At 52.6% G+C, this 25,101-nt stretch overlaps 1 protein-coding gene across 1 annotated transcript in view; it reads right to left on the bottom strand.

Annotated features, from left to right (window-relative positions):
* DNAH11 (dynein axonemal heavy chain 11) overlaps window positions 1–25,101 on the bottom strand; it is a 152,520-nt gene that overhangs the window by 63,617 nt on the left and 63,802 nt on the right. Inside the window, exons 33-49 of the mRNA XM_078865799.1 lie at window positions 24,927–25,083; window positions 23,612–23,757; window positions 23,033–23,149; window positions 21,920–22,058; window positions 21,353–21,445; window positions 20,970–21,164; window positions 20,793–20,870; window positions 20,327–20,459; window positions 16,487–16,614; window positions 15,899–16,047; window positions 14,722–14,872; window positions 13,924–14,055; window positions 13,579–13,752; window positions 9,855–10,059; window positions 4,699–4,864; window positions 3,502–3,604; window positions 2,203–2,442 (exon numbers count right to left, since the gene is read on the bottom strand). Of these exons, the coding sequence (XP_078721925.1) occupies window positions 2,203–2,442; window positions 3,502–3,604; window positions 4,699–4,864; window positions 9,855–10,059; window positions 13,579–13,752; window positions 13,924–14,055; window positions 14,722–14,872; window positions 15,899–16,047; window positions 16,487–16,614; window positions 20,327–20,459; window positions 20,793–20,870; window positions 20,970–21,164; window positions 21,353–21,445; window positions 21,920–22,058; window positions 23,033–23,149; window positions 23,612–23,757; window positions 24,927–25,083 (2,506 nt within the window). The remainder of the gene's footprint in view (window positions 1–2,202; window positions 2,443–3,501; window positions 3,605–4,698; window positions 4,865–9,854; window positions 10,060–13,578; window positions 13,753–13,923; window positions 14,056–14,721; window positions 14,873–15,898; window positions 16,048–16,486; window positions 16,615–20,326; window positions 20,460–20,792; window positions 20,871–20,969; window positions 21,165–21,352; window positions 21,446–21,919; window positions 22,059–23,032; window positions 23,150–23,611; window positions 23,758–24,926; window positions 25,084–25,101) is intronic.

Below are 25,101 nucleotides of genomic sequence, written 5' to 3'. Positions count from 1 at the left end.
TCATTCTTATGTTCTGCTCTGTCTGTGTGTCTCCGTTCCTCTTGTTTTTATGTTTTGTCTTTCTTTGGAATTTACACACTTTAATTCTAACTTAGCAATCTTTGAAATACGTAATCGACCAGGCTATGCGTTAATTGTGTGTTGACCGACTCTCTGTGTTGTATTACATAACATTTCGATATTTTGCTAGGTTATTTAATTTAGTGTGTTCTTTCTCCCTCTCTCCTAATGTTCAAACTTGCGTACTTTACCAGGCGTTCTTCGTATTCATTGACATGTTAATTTTTTCTCTAACCCCTCCAACTCTCTCTGCCTCCTCCCCCCTCTGTCTATTTAAGGCCTCGCCACAGAGTCAATCTCCCTCTCTGTGCCTGTGTTACTCTCTCTCTCTATGTATCTTGGTGATATCTGTCTGCTTATATGTCTGTCTATAGTTTGCTGGTTAGATTTTTTGTTGCTATTTCATTTACACCTGATGATGATTGCTTGTGTTGCAATCGAAACGTCGTATGTTATTATTTAATTTATTATTTTATCTTTATACGTGACTTTACCGAAAGAACCAAAGAGTAATTTCTGCAGTCACGAAAGCTCCAAATTCAAGGTTAAAACATAATAAAATAATTCTCACGACGTTTCGGCCACAATGCAAGCAGCCGTCCTCAGGTGGAGAGCAGGTCTGTCGAGGAGACAGAGTCTGAATGACTCTGAGTCTGAATGACTCTGTCTCCTCGACAGACCTGCTCTCTACCTGAGGACGGCTGCTTGCGTTGTGGCCGAAACGTCGTGAGAATTATTTTATTATGTTTAATTTTTATTATTTTATTATATCCATTCTACGTGACTTTACCGAAAGAACCAAGAAGTTTTTTTTTTGTTGACTTGGCGCGTTATAAATGTCATTATCATAATTTTTATTTGGCAAAAATTTCACTTCTAAGAATTAAAACAAATATCAGTTTGGACTGCCATGCGCCAGACATCTCTTGGTGGAAATGCCGCTGGGCAAGTAAGTGCTGCTACTGTCAATCACGTGACGTGAGGGCATCTCAAAAGATGTTCTTTCAAGTCACCTTGGTGTGATCGCATGAGCACTTCTTACTCTTTGTTTTTTTCGGTAAAGTCACGTAGGTAAAAAATAAAATAAATGAAAACAACTACATTTTCATTTATTTTATTTTTTTTAAAAACCAAAGAGTATGAATCATTGCAGTCACGAAAGCTTAAAATCTATAATTAATTACCACTTCTTCTTTCGTACGGCTGATGTAGACGCATAGCAACAAACTACAATTTCACATTCAGGTGGTCAAGCCAGACAAGCGCATCAGGAGCAGCGGAGTAGTGTCGCTTGCGATGTCTCTTTCGTATTTGTGGTCATTACACGTTGCACGATTTGTTCTGGATGACCACAGAGTTTTTTCATTTTCTATTTGTGCATCAGGTATCCCCGCACCTACTGCCACGGTTTGTGCAGTGGCTGCGGTTTAGGGTGGACCGTGCGCTTCGTGGAATATCAAACCCAGCGATCTTCTGCGAGATGCATGTTTATGATAAGTATAACGCCACACAGCAATGTGATGCAACACACCCTCTGGCCTCCCTGTTTTATGAGCTGTGAAGAAGGATCGCTGCCCGAAACGTCGCCCCCATTTATATATTATTATTATAATAATTTTAAGGCCGCAGTCTTGTTGGCAAATGTGTCGAGTTTTGTTGCTATTCGTGCCTTTGCGCCACCGCAGTGAATTGTTTCAGCAATGCGATGGAATCGGGTGGCGCGGTGGTAACACTCGTTCCTCACAGCCAGAATCCCCCGCGTTGGACTCCTGACTCGGACTGCCTTTCTGTGCAGAGTTTGTATGTTTCCCCCCCACCCCACCCCGATCTACAGGGGTTTTATCCCAGTAGCTTCCAGTTTTCCATTGCCCACAGTGCGGCCAATACTTCCGCTCAAGCCCTGGCATCCCATCCCACCGGCGCGCAGGGAAAACGCTGCTCCACCGTTCCCCGCAGTCGTCGTTCGTGATGGGACAGCCGAAGAAGACTTGCAGTGAGTAGCAGCTGCAGCGTTTACCAGGGTGGCCTCGGGTGCTCGAACTGCAGCAAGCGCGGCGAGCGCGCTAATCGCTCGGACCGCGGCACCGTCACAGAGATTCGTCTCCAATTTTTTTTTTTTTTTTAAATAGCTTCGCAACCGACCTGGAAGACGCTGGAGAGGTCGCGCAAGTTGAAGACGTAGTGGAACTTGACGGCGGTCGGCAGGAAGTTCTGGGCCACGCGCTGGTGCAGTGCGACGGCGGCCTGCACGAGGCTGGCGCCCGCCCGCACCACGGCCGGTGCGAAGCCGCCCTGCTGGAGGTGTGCCGCCAGGATGCGGCTGTAGATGCCCTCCAGCGTCTCCGCGCCGGGGAAGTTCACCGCCAGCACGGTGAAGTGGCGCTGGCGGGTCGGACGGGCGGGCAGGCGGGCGGACGGACATACAGATGGAGAGACGGACGGACAGACGGATGGATGAGCGGATGGATATACAGACGGACAGATGGATAGACGGGCAGGCTGGTGAGTGGACGCGACATGCAATCCATGGCACTCGGATAGGACCCCGTTCGCCCGATTCCCTTCGCCGCGTGCGAAATTATCAACGCCAATGTGCACGGTGGAATTTCCACCACTGGTTCACCAATGAAGATGAGCGCTCTCCAACACCTCCCGAGCGCTTACTAAATGCAAATTCTGGAATATTCATCCTCAGCCAAGGGGTCGGTTTGTCTTACCCGCAGTTCCCGTCGCGGCGAATCACACTTGCGATGATGAAGCACGCTCTCAGCTGTGCTTTGGTTGCAGTGGCTGTAGCGGCGGTAGTGGGTTTGTAAAGTTGTAGAATCACTAGAACCAAGTTGTGAAATTGCCCGAGCACGGTGTGGGAGGGTGTGAGGGCGGCGGGGCGCGGAGGGCGGGTGAATCAATACAACCTACCTAATAAACATGCCGACGTTGGGCCGACGTTGGGCGGACGTTGGGCTTACGTCGGTCCAACATTGCACGTTTGACTGGGCGAGTATCCACATCAGATAGCAGTGGTACTAAACTCAACGATTTCTATTTTACCAGGTTTTACCCACTGAGCTGTAGAGCTCTTTTTCAGAAGCGACCTGCCCACAAATGATAGCTCAACGAAGTGGCTCAAATACTCTGAGCGATTCTAAACGTGGAGGGAAAAAAACGGAGGACCCGGAAAAAAATGCACGCGACCAAGGGAAGAACATGCAAACTCCTAATATACAGGCATCATCAGGGTTGGGATTGAACCCACAACCTCCTGTACACCAGGCGAGATAGTTAACATCTTGCCACCAGGGCGCCCAAATTCCTGGATGGCATCTCAAGGCAAGAGCCTCAGGAGCCCAATCACCCTTTCCATCTTCCAAATAAAACATTAATATATATTTTAAAAATATACATATATCCCACGAGTGAGACAGGTGGCAGGAGGCGAACCTGCAGGCGGGGGTTGATGGTGAAGCTGCCGGCCGTAGGGTTCATGCAGGCCACGTACTGGCAGCCGTGAATCTCCTTGAGGCCCAGCTTCTGCCTGTCGTACCTGTGGTCACGCGACGTCGGCACAACGGCAATTCGCTGGTTTAAAAGGGGCACCCCGTGCACCAGCGTGGCCACGGTGGCCAATCCACTGCTGGAACGAGGCCCCCCCCCCCACCCCACCAGGGCCGCCCCCCTCCGCCCGGCCCACTGAACTTTCTTCACCACGCTGGTCAACGAGGGTTGGTGGAAGCGGGCGGGCAACAAAGACGAAGATCCCCTGTGTAGCCTTAAAAGACTGCTGGGACAAGTGCTGTTAAGCGAGTAGCACCTATGAAGGCCGGAACGGCACACGAGGGGGGTGCGTGGCCAGCACCGCGCCCGACCGCCTTTGTCTCCCCGTAGCGATGTTTACACACTGCTCTAGGTACTCATTTGAGGCCGAGTGGACCTAGGGGAGGCCCTGGATTGGTTTAGATAATCGTCACTCGCGTTGAGCAGGAATCAAACTCAGGTCGCCGGGTTTGTAGTGCAGCGCGCTAACTGCTACACGACCGCTACACTAAGTACGCACCGCTACACACAAAGGCACGCACAGTCAATAACAGTGATAATTTAGTCCTGTAGTTGGTAGACGGATATTACGAAGGTGCCGCTGTGTTTCACAGACGCAGTCTGCAGTTAGTTTCGCCATGGGGGGGGGGTGGGGGGGCGAGGCGAGGCGACGTTGCCGTGCGTGTGAAATCCCAAATCGAGCGACTCTGCTCGTAAAATTTGGACCGTGAAACGCCGGCGTGCGACGTTCACGATACTCATTGCGTGCGTGCGTTGCGAATGGTGTGGGGGGGGGGGATGCGCGTCAGTCGCCGCGTACTACGCTACACGATCCCATAGCGTCCACCGCCAAGCGGGAGGCTGCCGCACGCACGCACGCAACAGCAACCGCTATTCGCCACTAAGTGGCGGTGACGTCACCACGACGCTTGTGCCAGGCCAAGTGCACCTTGAGGCCACGTGAAGGAACGCACGCACGCACGCACACACACACGCACGCCCACAGCGTTAACCCGGGGAGAGTTGTCCCGCTGGATCCGACACGGCGACCGCCGCTGAAGTGCGGCACACGCCAAAACCACACCACCCCGGATGGATGCCCACCAGTGGCCGTAGTCCAGGTGCTGGCGGATGAGCGTGTGGGGCTGCACCGTGCCGTAGGCGTCCACCTCCGGCATGTTCACGTCGTCCAGGAAGTAGACCATGCGCTTGTTGCCCGGGGGGCCGTAGTTGCGTCCGGCCTTCTTCTCCAGAGGCCTCTCGAGCACCCCTAAGAACAACAGGAAGGGGGGGGGGGATTGGGAGTGGGTGTGCAACACTGGACGTCCGTGACTACTGGATGTCTGCGAGAAAGAGTTTCTTATCGCTCATCGGGATTCTTCCAGTATCAACAAATATTCGGATTCCGAATACGGCAAAACTACTCAACTAAAACTATGAGACCTCCTTTACCAGTGGCAAAATAGGGCAGTAGGTTTTTACCCTTTAAATTGGTACACAACTGACACCTGTATACAAGGCATCATGTTTCCAATAACCGTAACACAAGCAGTCAAAATGCAAACAAAAATAAACAACTCTGACAATGGTAATGATATGCACTGTCCTTGAAGTCAACTTGCAAACATGATGCCTTGCATAAAGGTGTCAGTTTTGTACCAGTTTAAAGGGTAAAAACCTACTACTATAACTACATTTTTATGTTACCAGGTAAGGCCCGCTGGGCTACACAGCACTTTTTCAGAAGCGACCTGGCCCACAAATGACAGCTCAACAAAGTTATTATCATCATCACGTGGGAATTCATAGTCGCAGCCGAGTACTTGGAACACACGTTGATTCTAAATGTGGAGGGGGGGGGGGAAACGGAGGACCCGGATAAAAATCCACGCGTCTATGGGGAGAAAAACATGCAAACTCCAAATATACAACAAGCTTCGGGGTCGGGATCGAACCCACGGCCTCCTGCATACGAGGCGAGGCAGTTAACATCTCGCCTCCGTGGCAAGAGACGTACGCAGTGCCGTCCGCTTCACAGGGGCCGTTAAAGATCCGTCGTTCGCAACGAGTATGAGGCCATCGTGTCCCAGTGACGCCACGGTCTAAGATTTGAAAATGACACCGCCAAGTGACCAAGTTGACATTTCCTGTAGACACAGCGATCGATCATCATCGCCCGCCAACTGACTCGTCCTGGTCTCTCCCCAGAAAATAAAAGTTGATGCAGAGACGAGGGAGAACGAGAGGCCACGTGTGTGGATTCTGCAACGATTTCTAAACGTGCGTTTGATCAGAGGGCTGCTCTATGATCCATTCGTCCGGTTCCTGATGGGGTAAGGCCCATTGGAACACTCAGTTTTTTCATCCTCCACTCATTGTGTGGGCTCAGTCTCTACCAGACTCTGACTATTGCGTCTCATCCGTCACACTGCGCTCGAACTGCTGCAGGTCTCAACAACTCACTCACTCAGTAGCTCGCTCACCCTGTGACTCACTCATCCACTCACCCACCCAATCACTCATCCACTCACCCACCCAGTCACCCACCCAGTCACAAAGATCCAAAGATCCCCCGTATAGCCTTAACAGACTGTAGGGGCAAGTGCTGTTAGCGAGCACCTATGTGGGGAGCGGTAGTGTAGCGGTTAGCGCGCTGCGCTATGAACCTGGCGACCCGGGTTCGATTCCCGCTCACGGCTAACACCAGTGACGATTATCTGAACCGGTCCTGGGCCTCCCCTAGGTCGACTCAGCCTTAAATGAGTACCTGGTGCGGTGTGTAAACATCGCCACTGGGGAGACAAAGGCGGTCGGGCGTGGTGCTGGCCACCCACCCCCTCGTGTACCGTTCCGGCCTTCATAGGTGCTCACCCAGTCACCCACCCACCCACACAGACACCGACCCCATCACCACACTGCAGGTCACAACACTTTTCTCGGTGACCAGCATGGTGAAGTACGGTCAAACAACTCATATCCCCCCCACCCACCCCCGGCGTGACTAACATGACACTGGGAGGGGCGGTGGAGGAGGGACAAAGGGCGAGACATGAATCTGGTTATAATTATCGTCAATGACGTCTAAACGACGTCGATTGCAAAGCAGAGTTTGAAAAACAGAACAACAAACGCTCACTCGTCAATGAATTAATTAACGGATTAGGAAATTGCAAAAAAAACGTTCAACGTCTGAAGCTCAAGAGGCAATTATCGTTTCTAAATCAGCTCACGAGAGCCAACGTCAAAAAAGTTACAATTTTATTTTCCCAGCAGAAAATAAATAAATAAAAATTTCCCTTTTTTTTGTGAAGATTTTTTTGTTCTAATTCGCGTAAGTTATGCATCATTTTATTTTATCTACGACACCAATATTAATTGACGCGTTTCCATTTCATTGAAACTGTTCACGCAGTTTGGCAGGACGGTGGGCGTCGGTCCGTGAAAGGGGTTGCCACCCGTCCTGGTTTCCCCGGGGACGCCCCCCCTGCTTTTTGTGGGAAATCTCGCCAGTTGTGTACGAATCCAGTGCATTTGACGCGTAGTTCTCCCCTATTTCGATATTGAGAGAAATCCTGCCGCTATGTTAAGCGCCGGTGTTCTTGTACCTCGGACGCGTGGCAACATAAGTGCGTTCATGACTCTGCTAATTTATGGCTCTCCGTGTGAATCTACGGCTCTCTTGGTGAGTCTATGGTTCTCTGTGTGAGTCTATGGCTCTTTTGGTGAGTCTATGGTTCTCTGTGGGAGTCTGTGACTCTCTGTGTGAGTCTATGGCTCTCTGTGTGAGTCTACGGCTCTCGATGGGGATAGAAACGCCACCTGTCCTGCTTGTCCCAGCATCGTCCTTCCCTGATGTAGCCGCCCTCACAAATCTGTCCATCTTCCCGGGACATTGAACGCCACGCACTTTCTCCGCTTCACATGTGGAACCATGCACCACCCGAGACAATTCCGATTGGCGCGGTCGGCCACGTGCGGCACGAAAGAGCTTCCAGACGTGCATACGCACATGCGTGCCCGTCCTCCTGTCCGCTGCAGGCGTTGCGAGATCCCCTTACTCTGCTTACGATACATCCCCCGGTACAGGTAGTCCCCGAGTTACGATGGTAGTCCCCGAGTTACGATGGTAGTCCCCGAGTTACGACGGTCCGACTTACGATATTTCGATCTTACGATGGCGATAATCGATACGACAAAATTGCCATCAACAATCTAACATCGTGCAAGTATGCAGACGATGGACAGAATCTTGGTGAGTACAGCACAATATGATACATTACGATACGTACAATGCATGTATGATACGTAGCTTTAGTGATTTCATTTTAAGGTTACCACGATACGATACGTTCAATGCATGTTAAACGTTTTTTTTTATAGCAGATCGAATTGTTTCCTGAAAAAACTTTCTATTAAATTGCAGTTCATATAGGTGGGCTCAGAATTTACCTTGTTTTTTTTACTTCACATTTTACTGTGCAATACAGTATTGTAATTAATAAATACATACAGTATACAGTTTATACAGCACGGTACTGTAAATTGCTCTGTTTTGCTAAATTATCACCATTCTTTAAGACTCCTGGGTAGGCTAGGCCATCTTCGACTTACGATATTTTCGACTTACGATGGGGGTGTCGTCGTAACGCATCTCCATCGTGAGTAGAGGACTACCGGTATTTTTGTACCTCGGTAGGTGACAACCTTTGCTCAGCGAGCGGCGTATCCTCCCGTCGACCAGCAGCAGCAGAAAAAAAAAGTACCGGCAAGCAATTTCGTGGAAACCAATTAAAAAAAAACGCGCGTTCGTTGAAGGCACTTGCATACTCAACTGGCCGGCGTTATCTGTGCTTCATTAAGACCGATCCTATCTTTACAAGCGCCGCTCTGGGGAAATAAAGAGCCAGCGAAATGTATTCCCGTGGAAGTTGATGTTCTGTTTTATTCCGGTGACATTAAAGGACCTTTAAGGGGCAAAAAGGCTTTTGCCAGTGGAGCATGACTGCTCTAATTTAATTAACCCTACATCACCATATTAATCAGCACGGGGGGGGGGGGGGGATCGGGGGGTCCGGAGCATGAACTGTTTTGTGTTTTTGACCTTGGCGGAGACGGCTCGCCGGGAATAGTGGCACGCGGCCCCCGCGCGTTCAAAGCATCCTCGCGCGCAGTTTACACCCCCCCTCCCCACCCCCGAACGTGGCGTCGATGCGGGAGGGTAACAAAAAAAAATCCCGAAGGAAGTGAAACGCACTTTGCTAATGCGCAACCTTCTCTTTTCTTTGCCGGCAGAGAACCTAAAGGTCACAGAGAATCTTAATAGGATGGAGCGCGGCCCGACACGGAATTCCGCATGAAGGGCAATGGTGGCTGCTCGCGACCGGACGTCGGGGTACTGACGAAGGATCGACGGCAGCTCGTGGTCTGTCGATGCGTTCAGTGCGTACGAACAACAAACGGAATCGACCCTCACACGCGCGATTCCACACACGCATCGCTACGAATTGCAGAGTCCATTTTTAATTGACGCATCCGTGGCATTGCTACACGCCGTGGGAGACAGACGAACAGAATTTCATTCCTAACCCGTCCTGTCGCTCTCTCTCTCTGACCTGAATCTGGGAAATTGCCCAATGGGCGATTCTTACAACGCATTGCACCAGCCAACGCCTTGACGCATTCAACCTTTATTGGAAAGCGATCCTTCTTTCGTACGGCCGATGTAGATGCAGAACAACGATGGCAATTTGACATTCAGGTGGTCAAGCCAGATAACCACGCCAGGAGTAGCACGGAGTTGGATCGCCATGACGTCTCCTTCGTATTTGTGGATGGGGGCATTGCGTTGTCACGCGTTGCACGATCTGTTCTGGATGACCACGGTCGCACACGACACGAGAGTTTTTAGTTTTCTATTTTTGCATCAGGTATCTCGCACCTACTGCCATGGTTTGTGCAGTGGCTGCGGTTTAGGGTGGACCGTGCGTGCGCTTCGTGGGAGATCGAAACCAAGGGATCTTCCACGTGTGCTCTTTCACGAGGCGCTTGTTATGATAATTACAACACGATACGACACAATCCCGTCGTTACACGTTGTACGGGTCTGTTCTGGATGACCACGGTCGCACACTACCGGAGAGTTTTTTTTGTTGTATTGCCATTGCAAAGCGATGATCGAAGACAACAACAACAACAACAGCAACAACAGCTCCTGGCTAGGAAGGGGCTGGGGAGGGGGGGTAGTTAGGAGGTAAGCTTACGCTGCAGCATAGCGGAGGTGGTGTAGTAGTTCAGCGGCACGCTCGTGACCGCGTAGTCGTCGGGCAGCGCGCCAAGGTGCTCGGCCACGAGCGCCGTCTTGCCCACGCCGGCGTTGCCCACTAGCAGCACGGGCTTGCCGCGCGACGCCAGCAGGCCCAGCAGGTAGCGCAGGCGCGCCGTCTCGGCGGTGGGCACCACCACCGACTGCCACACGGGCGGCAGAGAGAGAGCGCGAGACAGAGAGAGAGAGAGGAGAGCCGTCAGCGTTATTATAGAACGGCTTCTCGTTTTACAACCGCTTTTTGTGTTTGCATGCATGTATGTTGAACTTTTTTCTTGTTGGTTCTTTCGGTAAAGTCACGTAGAAGGGAAGTAATAAAATGATAAAAATGAAACATAATAAAATAATTCTCACGACGTTTCGGCCACAACGCAAGCAGCCGTCTTCAGGTGGAGAACAGGTCTGTCAAGTAGACAGAGTCTGAAGTCGAAATTTATGTTGAACTTCTTTTGCACCGACATAGCTAACCGTGCTAATCGGAGGCGCAGGGGAAGGACAACAAATTAAACATTAAAAGCAGTTATAAAGAAATGAGTTTTCAATCAAGATGATTGAAAAGTGCACAGCTCCAGTGGCTTCCTAATATCGGAAGGCAGAACGTTCCAGACGGCCGTAGAAGCACATCTGGAAGCGGGCGATGCAGTGACTTACACACACACAGATGCGGTGGCTGACTCTAGAAAATTACGCCGTGGGATCTTGAACGGTCACTGCGAGTAGACGACGCATGATGTTTATTATTATTTTGGATAATACTCAACGCGGTAATAACCAGGACGCCTGCCAGATTTGATCCACGAGTCTCGAGTGCAACAAGTGCTTTGCCCCATGGCAGGCAGCTCGCCACAACGCTGCCGGTGATTGATTTGTAAATTAGCTTGGGAGCTCACCCTCGCGCTGCTTTGGCTTCTCAAGTCAAATATTATCCATCGATCGTGAGTGGGCGAGTGAGTGGAGCTGTGAGTGAGTGGAGCTGTGAGTGAGTGGAGCTGTGAGTGGAGAAATGACGATGACGATACATCGGGTCCCCTGCATTGAGATGTTCGGTCACCCCCGCTATTGAATCGTTGCCATTGTTCGTCACACTTAAGGAGCGCAACTGTACTGCGCGTTTTTCAGGCTGTACCGCGTGCCGTGACGGCACAATGTTCGGCGTTTTGGCTGCGCGGGATTTCATTTCATGTTTTCATCGCGCGCGTTTGTGCCGGATTTGGGCGTCAGCTTCGTCAATTTTTCCAAGGGTGCGGCGGCGTTCCTCGGACTCGCCGCTCGGTCGACGGGGCCTTCTTTTGGGATGTAACATCGACAACAAAAAGAGAGAGAGAGAAAAAAGAAATACAAAAAGGAAACCTTCGCAGCGGTGGGAAAACTCTGCGGCTTTGACGGGGATCCTTTGATAATTTTTTTGTGAAGCCCTGAGCGTTTGTTCAGCTATCCCTCCATCACGACACGGGGGGGGGGGGGGGGTGTGAGACAAAGGGGGACACTCGTCCATCGCCATTGACCATTGAGGACGTGGGGGGGGGGCGGGCGGGGGCGGAGGGGGGAGGGCTGAGTGCGGGCCACAAGGAGCCTTGACTTTCAAAAATCTTCCCGCGACAGGTAGCTTTTATTTAAACCAATTAATTTTATGGCCGGCCGTGACCATTCCCCTGCCCTCGTTCGGCCGTGACGCCGCGTTAACCGGGGGGGGGGGGGGGTTAAGGACGAACAGCCGGGCTGGACGAACACGCTTGGGCGAGCCCCATCAGCGCCTTTGTTAAAAAACCAATCGCTCTGCGGGGACATCCGCACGCCGCGTAGGTACTGCTACGCGGCGCGCTGTCTTGGCATAGTGCTGATGATCTCTGAGAAGGGGCGAAGACGTGTACGGCGCATGGCTGAAGTTTGACGCGCAAGGATCTTCGCGACCGATGTCATGACTCGGTTGTTATTATTTTGTTTTGGTCAGATCTCCGAGTGAGTCACGTGTGTGTGTGTCGTGAGCGGTAGTGTAGCGGTTAGCGCGCTGCGTTATGAACCTGGCAAGCCGAGTTTGATTCCCGCTCACGACCAATCATTGCGGCGAATTTTTTAACCCGTCCTGAGCCTCCTCCCCTAGGTCAACTCAGCCTCAAGTGTGTACCTGGTGTGGTGTGTAAAACATCGCCACTAGGGAGGCAAAGGCGGCCGGGCGTGGTGCTGACCATCCACCCACCCCGTCGTGTGCCGTGTCAGCCTTCATAGGTGCTCGCTAACAGCACTTGCCGCAACAGTCTGTGAGAGGCTATGCGGGGAATCTTTGTCTTGTCCTGCCGCGCCCCCCTCCTCTACTCGGCACGACCAATTAATTAAGCTGTCACGTGATGAACAAACGTGGCCAAGTGATTACTGCTTGGCACGCCCGGAGGACTGATGCGGAGGTGTGACCCAACAACAACAACAAAAACCCTTCCATGCATCAGTTGCCGCATTGCTTCGCGGATAAACATTTGAAAATAAAAAGCAATTGCCGCGACGTTGATAAATGGTCTTGTGCAAGAGTTGCTGACCTCTTCTGGACTGGCTTCAACATTGTGGGGCCCATCACCAGAGCGGTGCTTTTGCAAAAACAACGACTGCTCTCGTTTCTTGTTAGATGGGTCGCCCATCGGATGATGTCATAGTGCTCAACTCGTGGAACTGAGATCCTGGATTCAAATCCAAAATAAATTCCAGGGCTCTACATTTACCATTGATCTGTGCCTATCGTAACGGACGCTCGTGACAATCGATAAACATGCTAATCAATGCAGACGTCAGATTACTTTCTGGCTTTCCGATGTCACACACGCAACGCACGGCCACGCACACAAGTGTCAGAACGGGTACCGCAAGATCCGACCATGTCTGTCAGGTGCTCCCTGAGCTGCTCATTACACACAAGAGTGCCCGTCAAGGAGCATAAACCATCACGGTCATCCTCGCAGCGGCTTCCTCGGTGCCATCAAACAAAAACGGCCACCACATCGTGCGCTTTCAGAAACCCATTTCTATTGAGCGCTGCTTTCTGTGTTTAATTTTCGATTTAAAGCTTTCGTGACTGCAGGGATTCATCTTCTTGGTTCTTTCGGTAAAGTCACGTAGAAGGGAAATAATAAAATAAAATGTTTATTATGTTTAATTTTTATTATTTTATTATTTCCCTTCTACGTGACTTTACCGAAAGAACCAAGAAGAAGCTTTCTGCGTTTCGTTTGCCGTTCCCTTTTCCCCGCACCTCCAATCAGCACGGTTGGCTGCACACGGCGTGAAAGAAGTTCAGCGTTCAATCTTAATTTTGGAGCTTTCGTGACTGCAGGAATTATTCTTTGGTTCTTTCGGTTAAGTCACGTCTAAAGATAAAATAATAAATTAAATAATAGCATATTACGACGTTTCGATTGCAACACAAGCAATCATCATCAGGCATAAAAGAAATAGCAACAAAAATCTAACTAGAAAACTATAGACAGACATACAAGCAGACAGACATCACAAGGACACACAGAGAGAGAACACATCGGCACAAAGAGAGAGGTCGTTTCTGTGACGGTCCCTTAAATATAGAGAGGGGGGCGGGGGCGGAGAGAGGGAGAGGACAGAGAAAAAATTAGTATATCAATGAAAAAGTTCAGCATTGGAACGCGACGCGTGACGCCCACCTGCAGCGGCCTCTCCGGGTCCCTGTCGAAGCTGCCGACGCGCTCGCTCCACGGCAGGAAGCGTCGCGAGGCCGGGTCGATGAAGTAGTCGAAGACGGTGCCCTGAGACGGCAGCTTCACCGTCTTCATCTCCTTGAGCCACCAGCGGCTGAACTCGGCGCGGTAATCGATCAGCTGCTCTCGCCCCCGCAGGCCGCGGCGAGAGACAACGCGACGCACCGACGCGTCCCACGTCACTCGCGAGTCGCGTCCTGCCCCCGTCTATGTTACGCAATGTGCGTTGAACTTCTTTTGCGCCGAAGGGTCGAGGCGGTATACACTGTGGGGGGGGGGGGGGGGGGGTACCTGGTCATGGAAGAGGGCCCCTCCAAACGCCCAGATGCACGCGAACACGAAGTAGAGCTCGTAGAGCTCGCGCGGAGAGTCGGCCGGGGAGTTGAGTGGCGTGAGCAGGCAGTCGAGGAGGGAGCACAGCGTCTGGCACGGTGATACGAGACAAAGACAAAGGTTCCCCCCTCCACCCACCCACCCACCGCCGTATGGGCCTAATGGAATGTTGGGGTGAGCGCTGTTAGCGAGTAGTCGCACCTATGAAGGCCAGCACCGTGGCACAAAAGTGGGGGTGAGTGGCCCATGACCGACACCACGCCCACCCTGGTCTCCCCCATGGGCGATGTTTATGACACACCGCACCAGGTGCTCACTTGAGGCCGAGTCAAAAAAAACATTGTAATCTGGCGAGAACTCAAGAGAGACCAGGATCGTGAAACACGGGTGAGTGTTCAAGTTCAAGTTAATTTATTATGTATAGCCCTGTGAGCCATTCGGCTCTTGAATCGGGTGCAACCGTAACAAACAAAAAACAAAAACATGAACAAAAAAACATCTTAAAGTGAATATGTGACTGAGTGCAAACAGAAAATCCAAGAAAAGACAGCAAAATATTGCAGAAAAAGCACCGTACACCAACACTGTGTGCAAAAATCCCAAGTCAAACAACAACAACAACCACAAGACAACTTAGATTAAGGCCATCAGTCTTACTCCGTACTTCAACACACAAACATGGCCAAACCAAAAAACTTTTCGAAATCACCAAAATAAAGCAATGAGTGGGGGTGGGGGGGGGGGGTCCAGCCACACCTGTATGATGCTGCACTCGGGCTGCGGTGTGATGGGCTTGAAATTGGAGCGGAGCTGCTCCAGGCAGGGCGGCACGTACTTTTCGAACAGGATCGTGAGGTTGGCGCGCTCCGACTGCACCCGGCGGCCGTCGAGCCAGCTGGCGACGTACCTGCACCTCGGCGGCACGGGCAAAGTCGGGCCCCCCGCCGCCGATCAAATTTACCCAGCGGCCGAACACCCCCCACCCCCCGCCACCCATCAATACATCCTGAGATGCAGTGGCATTTAATAATCATATAATAGTTAACATTTGCAAGGCGCGTTTAATCCATAGATCGCAATGCACCACGTATGGAAAGCAGAAAACAAACATAACCAGGGTAAACGGCTAGAACTAGGGGTGGGGTAAAGGCCGGTTTAGAGAGGTGAGTTTTCAAGACAGACTTGAATTTCGCCTAATAGCGATTCTGATTGTGGTGCGAGCAAGGGCTTGGCAGCCGAACGATCGCCCTCGGAGTACCTTGGAAGAAGGCGAACCGAATATCTCGGGGACCTCTGCTGGAGAATCACGATGGGTTCTAGATTTGAAGCTTTCGTGACTGCAAGGATTCATACTCTTAGTTCTTTTGGTAAAGTCACGTAGGTAAAAAATGAAATTAATAAAAATAAAACAATAAAAATCACGACGTTTCGGAGGCAACACAAGTCTCCGTCATCAGGTGGGACCGTCACAGCCAGATTTGCTGCATCAAGTGAGGCAAGGATTCAGCAAATCTGGTTGTGACGGTCCCACCTGATGACGGAGACTTGTGTTGCCTCCGAAACGTCGTGATTTTTATTGTTTTATTTTTATTAATTTCATTTTTTACCTACGTGACTTTATCGAAAGAACTGAGAGTATGAATCACAATGGGATCGGTGCCTGTCAATATCGCGGGGCTAACCACGCAGAGTGCCTTGCAGGTCAGCGGGGTTTTACTCAGGCGGACTCGACACATAGACACTTCTTAAACATCGCCACAAAGTCGGCTGGCCCCACCATCCCCTCTCTCGTGTGACCGCGCCGGCACCTCGTAGGCGCCGCTCACCAACAGCTCTTGCCCCGACAGCCCGTTGAGACTATCAAACCGGGGGGACCTTTTTGCCTTTGCCCGTATGTGTGTGCGCGCGCGTGCAATGTGTGGGCGGCACGCACGGGTTCCAGCCCAGGTCCTGGGGGTTGACGTAGAGGATCCCGGCGCGCGACACGGTGGCCGGCGTGGCCGTGCGCAGGTGGCTGATCTCGAAGAGGAGCCGCATCGAGGGCTTGAGCGGCACGCGCTCGTTACTCGCCAGGGTTAGCACCTGGGGCACGTGGGGGGGGGGGGGGGTAAGGGGGAGGGGTCCAGGGCAGGTGGAACGAGTGATGAGCGCCGCGAAGGAGCGAGCGACGAACGCTGAGGTGGAGCGAGCGACGAACGCTGCGGCGGAGCGAGCGACGAACGCTGAGGTGGAGCGAGCGACGAACACTGAGGTGGAGCGAGCGACGAACACTGAGGTGGAGCGAGCGACGAACGCTGCGGTGGAGCAAGCGACGAACACTGAGGTGGAGTGAGCGACGAACGCTGCGGCGGAGCGAGCAACGAACGCTGAGGTGGAGCGAGCGACGAACGCTGCGGTGGAGCGAGAGACGAACGCTGAGGTGGAGTGAGAGACGAACGCTGAGGTGGAGCGAGAGATGAACGCTGAGGTGGAGTGAGAGACGAACGCTGAGGTGGAGCGAGCGATGGAACGGAGTCGTCACCTTGTTGTCGTCCATCACCGTGTTGAGGGACTCGATCCACATGGGGTCGATGTCTCCGTCCAGGACGAGCCACTTGGGCCCGTCGTGCGACACGTTGGCCTGCTCCCTCATGATGCTGGAGAAGAGGCCTGGCCACCACCCCACGCGCACACGCGTCCAACGCCCGCGCGCGAGCGTCAACCCAAAGGTCGGTCCGCCGCGCGCACGCGCTCGTGCGTGTATGCACGTGTAGGTGTGCTCGCTTGCAGCGCTTGTCCCGGCAGCCTGCCCAGGTTATACGGGGGATCTTTGTCTTCGTGTCGGGGAGCAGTGGCGTCGTGGTCAGCGCGCTGTACTCCGAACCCGGCGACCCGAGTTCGATTATGTGAATTGGTGCTTGGCCTCCCCTAGGTCGACTCAGCCTCAATAGAGCGCCTGGCGCGGTGTGTAAACATCGCCACTGGGGAGACAAAGGCGGCCGGGCGTGGTGCTGGCCACCCACTGCCTTGTGAGCAGGTGCTCGCTAACAGCACTTGCCTCAGCAGTCTGTTAAAGGCGATACGGGGGGGGGGGGGAATCTTTCTTGTAAGTTGAACTTCTTTTGCACAGTACGTAGCCAACCGTGCAAATCGGAGGTGCCCGTGTGATGGGCAAAAATGACAAAAATCCCCCGTATAGCCTGAATAGACTGTTGGGGCAAGTGCTGTTAGCGAGCACCTATGAAAGCCGACACGGCACACGAGGGGGTGGGTGGCCAACACCATCCCCAGTGGCAATGTTTACACACCGCACCAGGCACTCATTTGAGGCTGAGTCGACCTAGGGGAGGTCCATGACCGGTTCAGATAATCGTCACCGGTGTTGGCCCTTCCACACGCATCCGCAGCACGCGTCCAGCGAACGTTCTCTTTGCGACGTGACGCAGTTGTTTCTTTGCTCCCCTTGCTCTTCGCATCATTGCTGTGCTCACCGTCCCTTTGGCGACCCAGGTCCCTCTCGGAATGAGACTCATCCTGGTCTCAACTGGTTCGAGAAAATTATCCTCATGGCGGGACCCCGGGGTGTACCATAGTAGCCCAGCTCTCGCATAATGTCCGTGATGCAGTCACTTTTAATCTGTTGATGGTCGGCGACGCAGCAATCGACTCATCTCGAGGAGCTGTACTCACGATGCACCACCACTACGGTGCCACGTACGAGCGTTCAGGGTTTCGGCGCAATCGTCCTCGCTGTGTTTCGACATCGCGGAGTGGCACCACTGATTTCGGATTGATTGGTACCCCAGTCGCGGAGTTAAGTACACCCCTGGAGAAAAATAGTGTCCCAGAAATAAAACATTGAATTGCCTCGGTCATTTTGTATTATTTGGTACCCCGGGGTACCGCAATAAGGATCACTTGTCCACCAAATGTGCACACACGTGTCCCTCCCCCTGCATGTCCAGCGCACGAGTCTTCCTACGTATGACCACTGCACACGCGTTCCACCAGACAGTTCCACGGCATATATCCACCACGCATGTCCACCAGGTGTGACCATCAGTGAGGCACACATCACAAATGTCCACCAAACAAGAGTCCATCATGTACCATCGCCCACAAGCGTCCCCTACGTCAATTGCACGCATCTACCGTCCTTTACGCGCAAAGTGCTTGCCACAATTTCGATTTAAAGCTTTCGTGGCGGCAGGGATTCATCTTCTTGGTTCTTTCGGTAAAGTCATGTAGAAGGGAAATAATAAAATAATAAAATTAAAACATCATAAAATACAATTCTCACGACGTTTCGGCCACAACGCAAGCAGCCGTCCTCAGGTGAAGAACAGGTCTGTCAGAAAGACAGCGTCTGTGGCCGAAACGTCGTGAGAATTGTATTTTATTATGTTTATTTTTATTATTTTATTATTTCCCTTCTACGTGACTTTACCGAAAGAACCAAGAAGATGCTTGCCACAAATTAACCGCGATACCTTGCAGCATAAACCGTCATCACGCGAACTCCGGTCATCCTCGCAGCAGCAGCAGCAGCAGCAGCGGCTTTTGGCTAACCATCGAACAAAGACGGTCAACGCATCGCACGCTTTCAGATGCGCTTCTCCGGCCGTCTGGAATGCTCTTCCGATATTAGGAAGCCACTGGAGCTACGCACTTTTAAATATGAATTTGAAAACGAATTTCTTTAGAACTGCTTTTTGTGTTTAGTTTTTTGTCCTTCCTCGCCCCCTCCCCACACCTCCGATTAGCGCGGTCGGCTACGTGTTGTGCGAAAGTACACACACGTACACATCTACCACACATTCATCTTTGAGGTTCACCATTCCACTGCACATGGCCAGCGCACGCGACTGCAAAACGCTGACAATTTAAAATTACCCTCCCCCTATCCCCGTCGTGAGCAGCCTTCACCCGGATCTTTGCGTCTCACCGCTCCCACGTCCCGGGTGGTGCTTGTCCTACCCTCCGGCGTAAAAACGCTCTCGCGGTATTGATTCACGCCCCAAATAGGGCCCCCTAAGCGGCGCGCAGGTACAAAAAAAAATGCCCTCGTTAAGATCTTAGCCGTTTTACGCGGCGGTCAATTTCGGCACTTGAGACGGGAAAAAAAACGAAAAATCGATCGCCGATGGGTGCCGTGCAGCTCGCTAGTCGTGGCGGTTAAGAGCCATCGTGATGCTTTTCGGTGAGCGGCAGGGGGTAGGCGCCGGTGGTAACGCTCACACCTCGGCCTGGGTTCGATTCCCGACGACTCGGGCCGCCTTTCCGTGTGCGGTTTGTTTGTACGTCATCTCTCCCCAAGCGTTCTGTCGCATGCGTTTCCTCCAGGGTTCGACCGGTCGTCCTCCCGTGGCAAAAAAAAAATAAAAACAACAAAAATGCTCCATCTGACTGTAACCGTTATTGGGTCAAAATATCCCGTTGCTGAAAAATGACCTGCAAATTATTCCATTCAGATTACAACCATAGCAACGACATCGCCTCCTACTGCAAAGCAAAACTAAAAAAACACTTGGCAGGACCCTCCTCAAGAAGAGGCTTGAGGCTGTCCTGAGTAAACAAGAGGAATAAAGTCGGTTGACAGTGAGCTCGGTTAATGGTGTTTCGTTTAACGTTTCGCCACCCATAGGATCCCATAGTTTCGACTAACGTTAACGTTTTGATGAAGGGTACGTTTGCGTGATGCACGTAGATGCCAAGTTTCAGCCAATCCGAGCGCTCGTAAGTGGGTCTGAACCATGCCCTCAGCCAATCAGCGACATCCATTTATGAGCATTCAGACCTCAGCTGGCTTCGTTTACATTGTGTTCTGTTTTGGCAGTGGAAACAGCTCTCTCTTCGATTAACAGTTATTTCAGTTAACGCTAGATTTCGTGCAACGAATTAAAAACCTTAACCGAGGGACTACTCCAAACGCGGAGCAATCGCCATGATTTGCCGTCGTGATTCAAGAATTGATTCTCTGCCACTGTGCTGCGTGGCAAAATCTGTGGTTGGCCCCTTGGATTGTGGGTGGGTTTAAGTGAACCGTTTAGAACGTTTACAATGCCAATTATTCATCCAGGAACGCCTCGACAAGTCTCAATGTCTTTTTTATCAGGAGGGTCATGCAAAATAATTTTTGCACGGTTTTGCTGCTGCAGTGCGTGTAATCCCAATGGAGTAATTTGCCGTGCACTATTTCAGCATTGGGATGTTTTAGCCTTTACCGGTTGAGGAAGAGAAAATACATACACGGCAAGGCAGCCATGAATCTGGAGTCGAACCCAGGCTCTTGTTGCCACACAGCACGAGCATTAGCGCTGTGCCGGCCCTACGTTCGCCAACCCAGCGGTGCATCGGCGACGGACCGCGTGCCGCCACTCACCGTCCTTCCACTCCCGGGTGGCCGGGTGGATGAACCCAAAGAGCTCGTCGGTCGTGACGGCCTTGGGGTTGAGGTCGTTCCACACCGGCCGTAGCTTCATGTTGCCGTACGTCCGGTGCAGCGTCCGCAGAATCTGCCCGGGGTGGGGGGGGGGGGGGAAAGGTGGCCAGGGGCAGCGAGCGCATGGTGTCACGTGATCGTCAGGGACATTTACGTGCGATCGTCAAGTGATCGTCACGCGATCGTCACCGTACTTCTGCGTGCACGACAGGCGATCAGCGGGTCGCGTTTGGGTGGGGTAAAGTGTGAGTACTCTCACCCCTTCCAACAAATATGAGCAGCGTGGAATAGTAGGCCCAAATAACCATTGAGAATTCCCTCTAGTCGATGCCGGGCTGAAATTGCAGGGCTGTGCTTTAACCTTCACCAAACTAGACCCCACGAGCCACCGCCGCCGCTTACTCACCTGGCTCTTTCCGGTTCCAGCGTTCCCGACCACGAACACCGAGTGCCTCACCGCCAGCAGCTCCTCCAACTGCACCACCTACAGCGGACGAAACAGGGCAGAGACGTCGCGTAAATTTTTCCCAACACGCGGATGGACCTTGGTGGCACCACCCGCCCCGCTCGCCCGCCCGCCCACCTTGAGCACGAAGTTCTCCTCTGGCTGCAGGTGCAGCTCGCCAACCGAGCGCCGCACCATCTGCTCGAGGTCGGCGTTGCGCCGCCGCGGCACGTCCAGCGCGGGGAACAGGTCGCCGATGAGGCCCATGAAGACGGGGAGGTCGTCCGTGACGATCTTGGGCAGGTTGAAGTCGCGCAGCGCCCGCATCAGCACCTGCGCGTCCGCCGGTCCACACAACGCATTCGTTCGCTCGTTCGCCCGTCAACGCGCCATGACGGCGAGGCGAGCACAGGGCCCGGCGACGTTTCTGCGTTCGCTGGGATGCAAACCACCCCCCCCCCCCCCCACGCCGCGCGAGCGAACGACGCATCGGAGTTCGCGAGCGCAAAGTTGGCCATCACCTGGTCCTCGGGCCTGGTCCTGTCTCCCCTGCGGAGCGAGCCGGCCACCACCAACACGGACTTGATGGCGCGGAGACCCCAGTCGTAGTGGTCCTGGGGCAGGTGGCGGCAGGGCCAAGCGGGGAGTCACGACCAGATCGTGCCCTTGCACGTTAACCAGATGACATGGCCGTACGTACGCACATGTGTGTGCATGTCGAACTGCTTGTGCTCCGTACGTAGCCAACCGTGGCTAGTCGAAGGTGCGGGGGGGGGGGGGGGGGAAGGACAGTAAACTAAACATGAAACGGAGTTCTGAAGAAATGAGTATTTTAATCTGGATGTGAACGTGCATTGCTCCAGTGGCTTCCTCAGATCGGAAGGGAGAGCGTTCAAGACGGACGCGGTAAGCGCGTCTGAAAGCGCGCGATGCGGTGACCGCCGTCAGCTAAAAGCCGCTGCCGCTGCTGCTGCTGCTGCTGCGACGATGTCCGGAGCTCACGTGACGATGGTTCATGCTCCTTGACGAGGCCAGCCAAGGTGTCGTGCTTTTAGCGAGTTCAGGCGGCGCGCCGGTGGCGCCCTCACCTGCTTGGAGAGCAGCTCGCGACACAGCGTGTACAGGGCGATGAACTTGCGCGCCAGGAGACGGGCGTCCAGGAACCCCTCGGCCACCAGCATGATCTCACAGATCAGCTCAAAGTCGGGCACGACCATCGCGCACGGCCTGTGTGTGGGGGCGGGGGTACAGGGGTGGTGGGGGGGGATGTTGGAGGGTCCTATTATTGTTGTTGTGACCGGCTTGTCGTTTTGCTGTTGTGATCTGGTTGTGGTTGTTGTTGTGATCCGGTTGTTGTTGTTGTTGATCTGGTTGTTGTTATTTTTATTGTGATCTGGTTGTGGTTGTTGTTGTGATCCGGTTGTTGTTGTTGTGATCTGGTTGTTGTTATTTCTATTGTGATCTGGTTGTGGTTGCTGTTGTGATCTGGTTGTGGTTGTTGTGGTTGTTGTCATCTGGTTGTGGTTGTTGTGATATGGTTGTTGTCATCTGGTTGTGGTTGTTGTGATATGGTTGTGGTTATTGTGATCTGGTTGTAGTTTTTGTGATCTGGTTGTTATTTCTGTTGTAAGCTGGTTGTGATTATAGTGCTCTGGTTGTGGTTGTTGTGATTATAGTGATCTGGTTGTGGTTGTGATCTGGTTGTTATTTCTGTTGTAAGCTGGTTGTGATTATAGTGATATGGTTGTGGTTGTATGTATGTAAGGATATTGAACTTCTCTCACACCATACGTAGCTGGCCGTGCTAATCGGAGGTGCGAAGGAAGGACAACAAACTAAACAAGTAAAGAAGTTGGAAATAAATGGTTGGTGCTGTTGTTGTGATCTGGTTGTTGTTGTTGCTGTTGTGATGTGGTTGCTGATGCCAGGGTAACTTGCCTGCTGCTTCATCTCATCAACCTTGACAATTGCAATTGGGATGTGGGTCTGAGTTGCCTTGCTACGATGATAACCACACCGTGGTGATGGGTACAACAATGCCAACTGTGACGACGTGGGCAATGACGATTATGATGATGATGATGATGACGATGACCACGAAGATCATGATGACGACGATGACGATGATGATGATGACGACGATGACGATGATGATGACGATGATGACAACGATGACGATGATGACGATGATGACAACGAACCTGAAGAGAGCCTTGAGGTTCTCAGGAAGCTCCGTGCGTCCTGCGTAGCCCGGGTTCATCGTGATGAAGATTCCGACTGACGGCTTCAGGTCGATCTCCTCCCCCAGAAACAGGAACCTGGGGGTGCGACACGGTGACACGGCGACACGGTGACACAGTCCACGGTGGTGAGATGTTAACTACCTCGTCTGATATACAGGAGTTCGTGGCTTCGATCCCGACCATGGCGGCTGAATATTTGGAGTTGCCATGTATCTCTCCACGTGATCATGTGGATTTTTCTCCAGGTCCTCTGGTTTTTCCCTCCACATTTAGAATCAGCATCCGCGTTTAGTGTATTTGGCTGCTATAAATGTCCACATGATAAGCCACTTCTCACTGGGCTATCATTTGTGATGGCCAAGTTGCTTCCGAAAAAGAGCTACACACAGCTCAGTGGGCCTTACCTGGTAAAATAAAAAATAGTTCTGTTTCGTTTTGTTCAATACCCTCGCGAACTCGCGACTGCCAGCCCTGACGCGCGCATCCATACGCACGGACACAAGCATCCGTGCCGTTGCGTGCGTACGAGCCGCGTACCGTTTCCTCTTGTTGCGGATCGCATCCTGGATGGTCTTCACCTGCACGGCCACCACGGACAGCACCTCCACCGCGATGCGGTTGAACTCGTCGAAGCAGCCCCACGCGCCCGTCTGCGCCAGCCCCTTGTAGATGTTGCCAATGGACTGTGGGGGGGGAGGGGAGGGGGAGTGGGGAGGTTAGCGCACTGGGGAGCAAAGTGTCTTTCTGCCAGAGGTCGCAAACGGGTTTTGATTTCTTACCCGTACCCGTACCCGGCCGCACCAGGGTCGCAAATGGGTACCCGTACCCGGCCGGGTACGGGTACGGGTACCCGTTCCCTACCCGTACTCGTACCCTACCCGAAATGAGTGACAAACGGTGACTCACCAGTGACTCACGGCCTACCCGTACCCGTACCCGGCCGCACCAGGGTCGCAAACGGCTATGGGTAGCCGGGTATCGGGTAGGGTACGGGTATCGGGTACCCGGTTGCGACCTCTGCTCTCTGCTAGTGCCTCTCTGCTAGTGCCACGTAGGGGTGCGGCCTGGGGGTCTGGCAATTATTCTTCTTTCTCTTCTTCTGTCGTACGGCCGATGGTGTAGATGGCGGAGCAACAGCGACAATTTCGCATTCGGTGCGGTCGAGCCGGATAACCGCGTCAGGAATAGAGCATCGCTGTGATGTCTCCTTCGTATTTGTGGATCGGGAATTGCGTCGTTGTACATTGTGATGGTCTGTTCTAGATGCCCACAGTCGCACACTTACTGGAGAGTTTCGATTTAAAGGAGAGCTTTACATTTTCCATCTGTGCGTCTACTGCCACGGTTTGTGCAGTCGATGCGGTTCAGGGTGGACCATGAGCTTCGTGGAAGATCAAGCTCAGCGATCTTCTGCGTTCGATCTTTCACAAGGTGTTTGTTCGCGAGTTCATATATTCAACATCGGCGATGTTGCCCGCAAGCGAGAATCGAACCTGTGTTGCTGGTATCTTAACGTAGTGCGCTAACCACTCCAGTACCGCCCCCCCCCAACCACACACAAAGGCAAAGGTCCCCCGTATAGCCTTAATAGATTGTTAGGCCACCTTTGTCTCCCTAGTGGCGATGTTTACACACCACACCAGGTACTCATTTGAGGCTGAGTCGACCTAGGGGAGGCCCAAGACCGGTGTTCGCCATGAGCTTAAATCAAACCCGGGTCGCCAGGTTTGTAGTGCAGCGCGCTAACCGCTACACCACCGCTCCCCACTTCACGCACAAAGACAAAGATCCCCCGTGTAGCCTTAACAGACTGTAGGGGCAAAGACACACACACACACACACGAGCTCTCACCTTGTAGTCCATCTGCTCGGAGCAGTTGAACACGTAGACCATGATGCCAAGGGCACGGCCCAGGTCCTTGGTGGTCTCCGTTTTGCCCGTGCCGGCCGGCCCCGCCGGCGCCCCGCTCATCGTCAGGTGCAGGGACTGAGTCAGCGTGATGTAGCACCTTGGGTGGACATCCATC

Source organism: Lampetra fluviatilis, chromosome 21, assembly GCF_964198595.1.
Source record: "Lampetra fluviatilis chromosome 21, kcLamFluv1.1, whole genome shotgun sequence".
Classification (NCBI taxonomy): Eukaryota; Metazoa; Chordata; class Hyperoartia; order Petromyzontiformes; family Petromyzontidae; genus Lampetra; species Lampetra fluviatilis.
Note: the sequence above shows the minus strand (reverse complement) of the source record. Positions and strands in the feature narration are given on the sequence as shown.